This window comes from Aythya marila (assembly GCF_965140915.1).
Source record: "Aythya marila genome assembly, chromosome: 9".
Taxonomy (NCBI): Eukaryota; Metazoa; Chordata; class Aves; order Anseriformes; family Anatidae; genus Aythya; species Aythya marila.
The window spans coordinates 22,605,430-22,616,420 of record NC_139050.1 but is presented as its reverse complement, the minus strand read 5'-3'; the positions used below and the strand labels follow the sequence as shown (position 1 = coordinate 22,616,420).

General features: G+C 43.1%; 1 protein-coding gene across 3 annotated transcripts in view; it reads right to left on the bottom strand.

Moving 5' to 3' along the window:
• Window positions 1-7,426: 7,426 nt before the first annotated feature.
• The window catches only part of GOLIM4 (golgi integral membrane protein 4), a 32,506-nt gene continuing 28,941 nt past the window's right edge, over window positions 7,427-10,991 (bottom strand). For all 3 annotated transcript variants that reach the window (XM_082767539.1, XM_082767540.1, XM_082767541.1), the window contains 2 exons: window positions 9,652-9,732; window positions 7,427-9,304 (listed from right to left, as the gene is read on the bottom strand). In XM_082767539.1, the coding sequence (XP_082623665.1) occupies window positions 9,152-9,304; window positions 9,652-9,732 (234 nt within the window). In that variant the 3' untranslated portion in view covers window positions 7,427-9,151. The remainder of the gene's footprint in view (window positions 9,305-9,651; window positions 9,733-10,991) is intronic.

Genomic DNA, 10,991 nt, shown 5'->3' with positions numbered 1-10,991 from the left:
TGTAGCCATCCCCTCTCGCCAAACACCGCTGCTTTTGATGCAGGTCTCACAAGTGTGTCTTGCTGGAACACTTTGTGGTGCTTGGTGCACTCTGTGCAGTGCTTTCGATGGAAAGGTTGTGTTGTAGGAGAGTTCGAGTTGAACGAACATCTCTGGAGGGCTTCTGGCCCAACCTCCCCCAGAGAAGGGAAGCTCCTGTGTTGGAAAGACTTCTTTTCCAAGCTGGGCAGAAAACTGATGTGTCTTACATCTGTTCCAGGTTCCCTGTTGGTTATACCCAGGATCTCTGTTTTCATATAATCTCTGTATTAATGAGTACGTGAAACATAAGCCACACAGAGTGCAGCACTAAGCTGTGATTTGAGAGCAGTATTTAAGCAGTAATGTCAAAGAAATGGTGTCCGCTATTTTGCTTGGATATCAGCTGACAAGCTGAAAGGAATTTTAGTCAATAGGTATTTATCCAACGGTTTTTCTAGCTGTAATAATACCCAGTATAGGGTTTTCACCCACTCAGCTTGATTCAGTAGGAATCAAGATGTTATATACAGGGAAAAGAAGTTGTCGTAGTTTGTTTTCGAGGGCTTTTTTAGTTGACCTTGTGCAGTATAATGGGAAGTTCAGGTTGCTTTGATATTGTACAATGTCTGAGCTAATTCAGCCATCCGTATTTCCTAATCCTTTCACAATAAAGCAAATATTTTTCCTTTATTGAGAGATAACAGAAATCCCTCTTAAAACACAAAGCAGAGCTAAACAAACAAACAAAAACTTCTTGTAAAATTAAATTGCATGCGGTAATACTGAGAAGACATTTCAAAGATGGTGAAGCCCATACAGAAAAGTAACTCCAGCCAGCAGCTGCTGTCTGCAAGAATACTTTTAAAGTATTTCCACGTTTTTCATGCTCTTTTATTTGACCTTTAGTTCAAGGCCATCTGTGCTGAGCTACTGACTTTTCTTGGTCCCTTGAGTGACTGCTGAAGATAGGCTTCAGTATACATAATGAGGAACAAAACCTGTTTTTAAACCTCCCCCCTTCCAGATAACGTATGATAAAACTAATTTAGCCCTTGAAGGAGCAAGTCTATTAGCCCTTTGATAGCTAATTTGATTCCTGATAATTTATTGTGCTGTATGAGCTGGGAAAACAGATTCAAATGTCTTTTGGAGGGCAATAAGAAATCATTATCAGGAAAAATCACTATGGAAGAGGAAAACAGTTGAAAGATCAGGCAGAGATAGATGGAAGTGCCTGCCTGACATGGGCTCTGCGAGGATTTGGCAGCTCGAAGGAGGAAGCCGAAGGCAAGCACGGTATCTAGGGAGAGGATAAGGCTAGGAACTTGGCTGGAAGGCAAATACATGCTAGTTTTAGGCTGGTTTGTTGTCTTGAGGCTTCAGGAGCTCGTGCTTTGTCAGATAAAAAGGTCTCTTCTAATTTCTGTGTGAGAAGAAGTAGGTAATGTTAAAAAATGATAAAAATTCTGATTTTTTTTTTTTTTATTATTTTTTTTTCCCTGAACCTCAGGGATGTATATAATTTTTTCAAATTCATCTATTGTTCCCACAGACCTTTATTTCTACTTATGGCCACAAAGTCCTAATTTGTAGAGATCCCCTGTTGGCTTTTCTTGTTGTTGAGTCAGGAGGATGGCACCACGGTCCCTAACTGAACAGCCAGTGTCAAAACAAGTTATTTGTATGGTAATCCAAAAAGAGATAATTTATTGGCACATGCTAGGCGTCTGGCATACAAGGGTAGATAAATGTTCTGCCAGCAAGCTAAGGGAGCAGCAAAGCTACTCGTGTTCGCAGGACATCTTGCATATTAACGTGCGCTTTCCCTCAAACTCAGCCATCCTGCCGGTTCGGTGAGCACAGCACAGTCACCAAAGTCCAAGTCTCTCATATATGCCTCTCCTCCTCTTGTAATGTATTTTGTAGCGCGGCAGTTGCTGCCAGTCTCATTTGATGACTGCCATGTGTTAACAATTTTCCTACCATAAAACCAGCTAGCTAATGCCCGATCTTTCTGTTTTGGTTAGGCTCTGGACTGGGACACAAATTTCAAGGCATGCAGGAGCACTGGTCTCATTTCAATTTGTGGCCTTGTCATAAATTTCCCGTTTGTTTTCAGGCACGCTGCCTTCCCTCTCCGTGTCTCCTTCTTTAACGTGCAGTGACAAGATCATTAATGGAAAATTTGGTTGGTTGAAGCGTAAGGTTGTCAGGCGGCCATCAGGTAAACCCACTTTGAAACCCCGTTGAGGCCTTCACAGTTGGGCTGAACCATGCCGTGTTCCCTCCTGCATCATCCTCACGTGCCATGAGTTTTGGTGGGGTTGGCCCTCCAAGCACTGAGGTGGCCTCTCTGCCATCCCACAGTGTTTTGGGGACCAGACATCGGCCCATCGAAGGGAAGGGACAAAGTGGGACAGGCACAGAGGCTGCGGCCGCGGCGGCTGAGAGGCCGGTTGTCTCCAGAGGCAAAGCTGTCAGGGCTGGCAGGTTGTTAGAGACGCATCTTCATTTATGAGCCATGAAATAAAGCTCATCTCCCCGGCAATTTACTGCCATGCAGTCCCATCGATTTTATGGGAATTGCCCGGTGTGTCATGGCAGAATGTAATTCTGTTTTTTTTTTCCTGAACGTTTCGGATTTGACAGTCTTTCATTTAATGGTTCAGTCAAAAGCCCACTGAGCATTTTATGGTATTTAGATGGCAGGCATTAGCTTAGCGTGGATATTTTAATGTACTTATATATGAATCTTTAATATATTCTTATTGATCTAATCCTCGTGTGATAGCAAAGTGCTTTTATCCCCGTTTATAGACAGAAAATTGAAACACAGATGTGAAAATAACTTCAAATGTCATGCAGGATTTAGCAGCAAAGACTCAAAACTGCTTACTCCAAACCAAGTGTCCTGGCTTCTGTATCACCCATTTCCTTGGAGAAGGTTTATTTGCTAAGGTTTGTGGGTGTCAGGTTGATGGCACACACAAGGGGATTCTTTGTCTCTGTCCCTGTGGTGTTCCCTTGGTTGGGGGGGCTTAGGCCTGGCCCACACTGAGTCTTGATTTACAGTTAGAAGAGATGCAAAGGAGCCAAATGAGGTCCTCGGGTTAAAAAGCCCTGAAGTTAGTTATTAATTAATGAGGGTAAATTGTTGGTAAGATTATGTGAGCCTGTGGAAACAACTCTTGGGGTCATTAAAAAACACACGCAGATTTATTGACTGCTCAGATGTCAGCAAGCTTCCCTTACAAGTGTGGACATCGTATCCTGTGAGGGAGTAAGAACAGGCAGGGAAGGTATCTGCGATTGCTAATGCAATATTAAAGAGAAATCCTCTCTACTTAATCCTCTTATTAGGTATTGCATTACGTCGGCTGTTAGCGTGCTTGCTACCTGTTGGTAAAAGCAAGTAATGAAGCGACCTGTCAGTGCTGAGGAGGCTGTAAGTGGTTTGTATGGAAAGGGAAAGTTGGCATTGGTACGGCACAAGAGATGATGCCCATATGGGCACAGATCTTTCGAGGGTTGGGGCATATTTACCAAAAGTGAGACGAATGGCCTCTCTTGCAGAGGATGAGCATACCCTGTGGTTCTGCTCCCTGAGTTGTTGAACATGGGCCCAGTAATGCACAGTGTGGAAGGGCTTCACCTCCACGTGAAATCAGGGGGAACCAAGCAAACCAAGGCCCTCCTGGGAGGGCTGAAGCCCCTCTTTTTGTTGCTCTGCGCTGTAAGGAAGTTTGTGGGTTTCAGAGGCAGGGAGGTGTTCAGAGGGGCTGAACTCTGTCACGCTGCAAATTCAGCAGCTGATGCCAGGCTTGTAATGGCAGCGCACCGCGGTGCTGAGTGCCTGTACAGATGGGGTGTTAATCGGTGGCTGAGTGATCGGTAAACAGAACCAGAGAGGGAGCTCAACAGAGTCCCCCAGAAAGCCAAGCTGGCAGCTGGCTGGCTTCTGGACAGAACTAGCCCAAGAAAACAGCTTCAGAAGGAAAAATATCATCCCATGCAGGCGAGTGAACAGAAAGGTTTGAAAACTAAGGCCCAACTCTGTGCTGATACTTAAAATACGTCCATCCCGTGCTAGATCTTAGACCATACATCTGTGATGCCTTATGTTGTATCAAAAATCCCACACTTCTAAAACACCAAAAAGGACAAGAAAACTGCTTTCAGTGTCGCATTTAAGAGTGGCAGACCAATAGTTCTTTGTGTTAGTGGAACAAAATGACAGGAAGGTTTGTCTCGATGGGGAGCATAGCGGGCACCGAGGTCAGGCGTGAATTTAATGGCCTTTGCTTGAGGACAAGCCCCAAGGAGAGCACTGGACAGAATGGCATCACCTGCAAAACGACCTGGGGAACAACTAATTACATCACAGTAAGAATCGATACAGCAGGTCGAAGCAGGCTAGCAGCTCTGACATATTCCTTCCTTGAGCTTGCACTAAATCACCTTGGTTTTTAACAGCCACCAGGTAATCTGCACAACCTCTTGGAGTTTTCAGTTTTCAGGACAGCAGAGCTAGATCTGCCTCCTGGAAGAGCTTATGAAGCTCTACATAAAAACACCAATGAATTCCTTTCTAAGAGACTCGTCTATTATTCTGAAACTGGTCCAATATTCTGGTACAAAGAAACTTTCTCTAGAACAAATCTCAATGCCTTTTCAGGAATAACATGATTTGTGACCTCTCACATTTATCACTGCAAACTGTAGTGCTTCTACAAAGACTTGTTCAATTTCAGCATTATTTTCAATGTTTCATTTAAAAACATCAGAATATTGATCCTGAGATGGGAAACATCTCAGCCTACTTAGTCATTGCACCACGTCCCCTAATTTCACAAGCGGATCGATTGGATAACATGGCCATCTGACATACTGGCAAGACAACTGGAACCATTTCCACATCTTCTGGAGCATTTGGAAGCCCAAAGTGTGTACAGGAGTCAGTTTTTTCTGCTGCGCCATGTAACATTATTGCTCCTCAGTGAAAGATTTGCACATTCAGAGAGGTGTAGCGCAGATCCCAGGAGATCCTTCCCAAGTGCCTTGCATCCCAGCTGCACCCCGGCGTTGCTCTGGTGCAGGGCTGAGCTTGTAAAAGCTGATAAAGCAGCCCTGGTGTCCAGGACTTGCCATGAGGTTGCTCGTAAGCTTTCCACGGTGTCACTGCTGCAGCAGGCATTTGCATATGTTCATTGCTCATACATCTTGGTCGGTCCCACGGCGAAATAGAAAACTCCTTTAATCTTTCTTTAATGTCAGATTTCTGGCACGGGCCCTGTTAGCTGTGACTTGAATAGAGCAGTTTTCGTTGGCACCACTGCTGCTTTTAGGAGCTGATGCTGGAGGTGCACCGAGGTGTCTCTGGCAGTCGTCCACCTCGATTTGTGCTCTGCACCAACTTTTCAGCAAACACTCCAAGCATTTGTTTTTCTCCCCAGAAACTGAGTTTACTCTTTGACACTGCAGCATAAAACTGTTAGTAAAGCTAAATCCGTGTAGGATTTGGGGCTGAGGAGCCTTTAGCAGTATAAACAGTCACTGGGGCCTTTGTGTTTCTGGCCTGTCAAAAGAAAGGACTGAAACATGTGAGCAGGGCTGCTCCATCTCTCCTGCAGATGAGCAGCTCGGGGTCTGTGCCCTGCACAGGGCCGCCCTGGGCTGTTCACCACAGTTACTGGGGTAGGACGGTGCCTTGCAGCTCCTGCCAGGAACGATCGAGCTCGTCTGTCCCACAGGTCAGAGAGAAACTGCAGGTCTTGCCACCCGCTTTGACACCGGTAGAATAAGGCACCTCAGACAGATTGTGCATTAATTTCATAATCCCATTTTTACATGACTGTGGCTATTTGATTTTGGTGACGGCTAACAGTATCATTTGTTCATTAATTAAGGATGCTGCCTTTTCCCAAATGCCATCTATGACATTTTGTTCCCTTGGCGTAAGGCAGTGTATAAAATACCCCGTGAAGTTTAACCTTTCATTAAAGCTAACCTTCTTTATCTACTTCAGTACATGGCTACATTCTTAATTGCATCTTGCAGACAGATGTGAAATGGTCAGCACTGACATGAATACGAGCTCCTTCAGGAGTGTAACTCTGCGAACATTCGCATTTGTAAGCCAAAATCCCTGGTAAGAGGGGTGTTTCCATCAGACATTTCACAAATTCATGGTAAATCTAGCAGCCTTTGGAGGGACACCGATACAAACACAGACCCTCTGTGTTTGTCCTCTGATGCAGGAGCTCCCCTAATCCTGCCCCCGTGCCAGCATTCATTTTGAACTGTATTGTTGAGTGATGTTTTGAGTCATGCCAGCCTCCAAGGCAGCCAGCAGCAGAGGTTGGCTGGGAAGCCCTGGGGAAGCCCCAGCAGTCATCGCTGGAGCTGGAGCTGGGGCGTGTTACGGAGCCTGTACGCTGCTATTGTCAGCCAAGACTTAAATCTCATGCAGAGTTGATCTTCAGTCAAGTAACTCTTCTCTGAAGTGAACAGGCCCTTGACGAAGAACAGAAGAGGCTTTCATTAAGACTTTCTTGGCTGAACTTGTTATGCTTGCTGAAGTAAACATTGCATCTGCTGCGAACACTGGCTCACACAAGACATAACAGGATCCCTTTATTCCGTTGCTTCTGATTCTGGGCAGTTTTGTTGTCACTCCGGACTTTTGCTGGAGTCGCAGGTTATGCAAGTGAAGCCCCACTGCCTGACAGCACACCGAAGGGTATCATCATAGCTGCACAATAAATATGCTCTGTGCCCAGGGGCCTTGGCAGCACTACAGCCCGTAATCCAGCAAAACGTGCAAGCACCCGTGTAACTTCATCTGAGAATTCCTCAAGCAATTGCTTTCTTGACTTGGGAGGAACAAGCACCAGCTTATTTTGGCACGGTGATGCTATAGTGGTAGAGACTGCAGATCATTTGCATCTGCAGATGATTTTGGCTTTTTCCACTTCTGCAGAAAAGACAGAAGACAGAGAGCCTCCATTCTCAGCATCTTTACCAGCACTGAAGCTGCCATATGCATTCTGTAAGAGGTAATGCTGTGTCATTAAAGTAACTGAAGTACACCTCTAGGTGTGAGAGGTACTGTGAAAACAGAGCCCTTTGTATTCTGAGGTGCAGCTGAGTTCAGTTTGTGTCCCTGTACCTTCAGAGCTCCAGTCCTGTCCCTCTGCCATGGGGCAACAGAAGAGCTGCAAGAGGAGGGGAGACTCAGCTAAAGCTGCCACTATTGTTAGCGCTGGCCTTAGCACAGCTCCACTTCACTGCAAATGCCACCATGGCTGCTCCTTCACCTCTCTGCCAGTCTCTGCTGTACTCTATCTTAAAATATAGCATGAACACAGCATTTGGAAAAATAAAACAAACTGCCATGCTTGTGAAAGTTCAGTGACTATATTCTAGTTTATTGACTGCAGTCAAGTTTTATTATGCCTCAAATAATTAAATACTGTAACAGTGACATTAAAAATACAGGCCAATTTACCAAAATAATTGTATTCTGCAGATTATGTACATATTATACATTTTACAGTATCATGTAAACTTTTTTTTTATACATAAGGTAACTCTGATTTATGGTAACTAAAACCCAAAATACTTGCTGACGAAAATATTCCTATGAAACATAAGCGTTGTGTCTAGGATACTCAGGAAAATTGCAAAAAATGGAAACCAGCTATAAAACATAATTGAGTTAGTAGAAAAATGAATTAAATTACATTCATATAAAAAGTTAAACTAAAAACATTGCTATGCGTCATTATTTAAAAAGGGAAAAATCCCAAACCTTCTCCTTTTATATATTAACACACACTTTCATGGGAAGCTACAGTGCGCCCCATTTCCAGCAACGGGGCATAGCCTAGGAAATCCAGATTCCCATTCTCCTTATAACATATATTAAATAACTAGGGTCTGTACCAATACAAATATTGTATATATTCATGCACTGTGATTATGTTCCTAGTAGCCTACCAAGGCACAATTTTGTGTCATTCCCCACCCCCCTCTCCCTTACATTTAGGCATGCAGCGCTAGAGATGCTCGCTGTTCAAAAAGCTCCTGTAGGATGTCTCTAGTCTGATTTTCACACTAGAGGACACAGAAATCTTTCCAGATTAGACTTAAAAATAAATAAGTAAAAGAAGGTAAAGGCCTTCGTTCAACACCTTGCACCGATCATGTCAACTCATTTAAAATGCCTTAACCACCTCCACAGTCTCCAGAAAGCAGGTCACTAAGGTGACGGAATTCCATTTGTCCAGTCAAATTTATAACATATTAACTAGGATGACAAAATTGTCCCTTCTGGAGATTTTCTTCGTGTGGCAGCTGTAGTGTTTTGATTTGGCATAACGGATCGTCAAGTCTAAATAGATTTCTAGCTCACATCTCAGCAGAGCACCATTTACGTTATCTGCTATGTAGTGCATGTAATTGAAGTACCTAGGTATGCTCATTAAAATAAATGCATAATTTAACTGTATATAAACAGCTGCCAAAATGAGCAGCTGTTAACCTGGCTGTCTTTTGAAGGCTTGTAAAACTTGCATATTTTATAACCGCCCTGCATCTATAAGAGGCTTGGTCCTGCAGATAGCTGGGCATGTGCTTATCTTTAAGGATTTGAAGACTCTCATGAGATTACAATGAATGAAACTGCCTGCAGGCCTCCAGGAGCACTGCAGGTTGTGCCTTGGACACGTAGTGTGGCCAGCCATTAGTCCCCTATGTAGTGTCAAGGAAGATGGAACTTGACTACTACAGACTGGGTTTAGGCACTAGATAGATTCCCTCAGATGTTGAACATATCTGAAATTAGACCAAACATCTCAGACTTGGATAAGGTGAAAATGTGTTACAAAATGGCCTCTTAAAACATGCCCAGAATTATAGAAAATGAAACCTATATGATGTCTGTTTATGTACATCTTTAATAGAAAAGAAATCCTAATCTAGAGTATCAAAATACTGTATTCATATAAACATATGAGAGCATCTAAATAGAAAAGTAAAAAGTGTAAAACACAAACTTCTTTGGGGAATTAAATATCCTAAAAAAGTTTTTCTTAAAATCAGGAATGTATGTGCTGCAAAAGATTGAGGACTACATCTCCCCTCGTCTACGTGTTTTTGCTGCAGCAGCTCCACGTTCCTCCTCCTCCTCCTCTTCATAATTTTCTTCATGGACTTCTTTCTGGTTGTTCTCTTCTGGCATTTCTTGCTCTTGGTCTGCTCCCCCGTTATTCTTTTCGTCTGCCTGATTAAAAAAAAAAAAAAAAAGTAAGATTCCATGGAAGTGACAGTTTTATTATAGTTTAATCTTGGGCCATGAGATGAAGTTAAAGAACACAAAAAATGACTCAGAGTTGTTAGAGCCTATGACCAAACACAGGAAAAAACTTTTCAGAGGTCTTCAAGCAGCAAAAATGTATGTGGGGGTGGAAGGATGAGCAAAAGGAAGTTCAGACAGTGTGAAATATTAAGGTTTATAATCTAAAGAACGCTACTACAATTATTGTGCAGTGTCGCTGTGACATGATCACAGCTGTGTTAAGCGTTTAATCCTGTCATGTCACCGAGTTTATGGGTTTACGCAGTACTCACATTTTCATCATTTTCACCATATGGCTCTTCAGCATTGCGTTCCAGTTCTCGTTTCTTCTCTTCAGTCAAATCTTCCTGAATCTGCAAAGCACAGAGATGTTCTGTACATTTTAATTTCCTTTAAAAAAGCAACCTGTGGCATAAGGGTGCACATTTTCACGGCTAAACTTTTGCAGAATTAAGACAAGGGCATGGAGAGTTTAAGGGAAAAAAGGAACAAATCAGGAAACTCAATTCCTCTGAAAGTGTATTTAATTTTAACTGCAGTTTTTACAGACCCTCTTATCATCAGCTAATTTATTTTAAATTGCTTTTCCACATTTAACTCGATGCATACGGTATTTTCTGCTTGTCTTTTACAGTGAGAGTATCATGACAACGAAGAGTCACTACTAACATTCCATCCTACCGTGGGCTCCTATAAATATATCAGCTCTGACAGGTGATGTGCGTATTTAATGCTAATGCTGTCCATGTTTTCCTAGTGGTTGAGTGATCCCTCTGCTAACTGCTCTTGGAAAATCAGAGAAGAGCAAGTGGGGACTGGTAGGAAAGGATGATCTCTTCCATCCTTTCTGTGAGCACTTTCCCTCACGTCCATGCCCCTTCATGTTTCTTTATGTTTAGGTCCAAGTTAGAAAGAAGTAAACTTGATTTTCTGTTGGAAAAATGTGAGCTTTTGTGCACAGCTGCTCCAAACAGTGTCCTATAAGTTGGGGAAGATGCTTCCCTAAAGCCTTTCAGCTTCCCTCATGGAAAACAGCCATTTCACCTGGCTGGGGAATATTCACCACTCACTGCTGCCACCTACCCCGCCACAACAGCAGGAATACAACTGCTGCTTCTGACTGGGCTCCCTTCCTGTAGCAGATAGCAGCAACAGCCAAATACTTTTTCTCTCCCTCCTTGTATCAACCTTCACCAGTAGCAGGACAGTTTATTTATCAGCTTCTTCCATCAGGAGGGGAAAGCTGCTTGAGAACATGTTGTTTGAGGTTAGGTATTACTGCTACCAGATAAGCAACTATCAAACCTGGATCACTGAAGAATTTATTGGAAAGATCTGAATAATCTTTCCAGTGTGCAGTATTTTAGTCACCACACTAAAGAAACTGTTCCTAATTATAGCATCTTACCTCACTCTTGATTACCCATTCAATCGCTGCTCACTCTTAATACTTCCAGTAAGCACGCTGGTTCTAGTCCTTCATGAAACATGCATCAAATTATTTCCTGTAAGCCAAGGTAATTGCCAAAGGCCAACTATTCCCAGTTCCTGATGACCTAATTTGATTTAAGTAACCATATTTTGGAGTGGTGAATTCTAATTGCATTCCAGC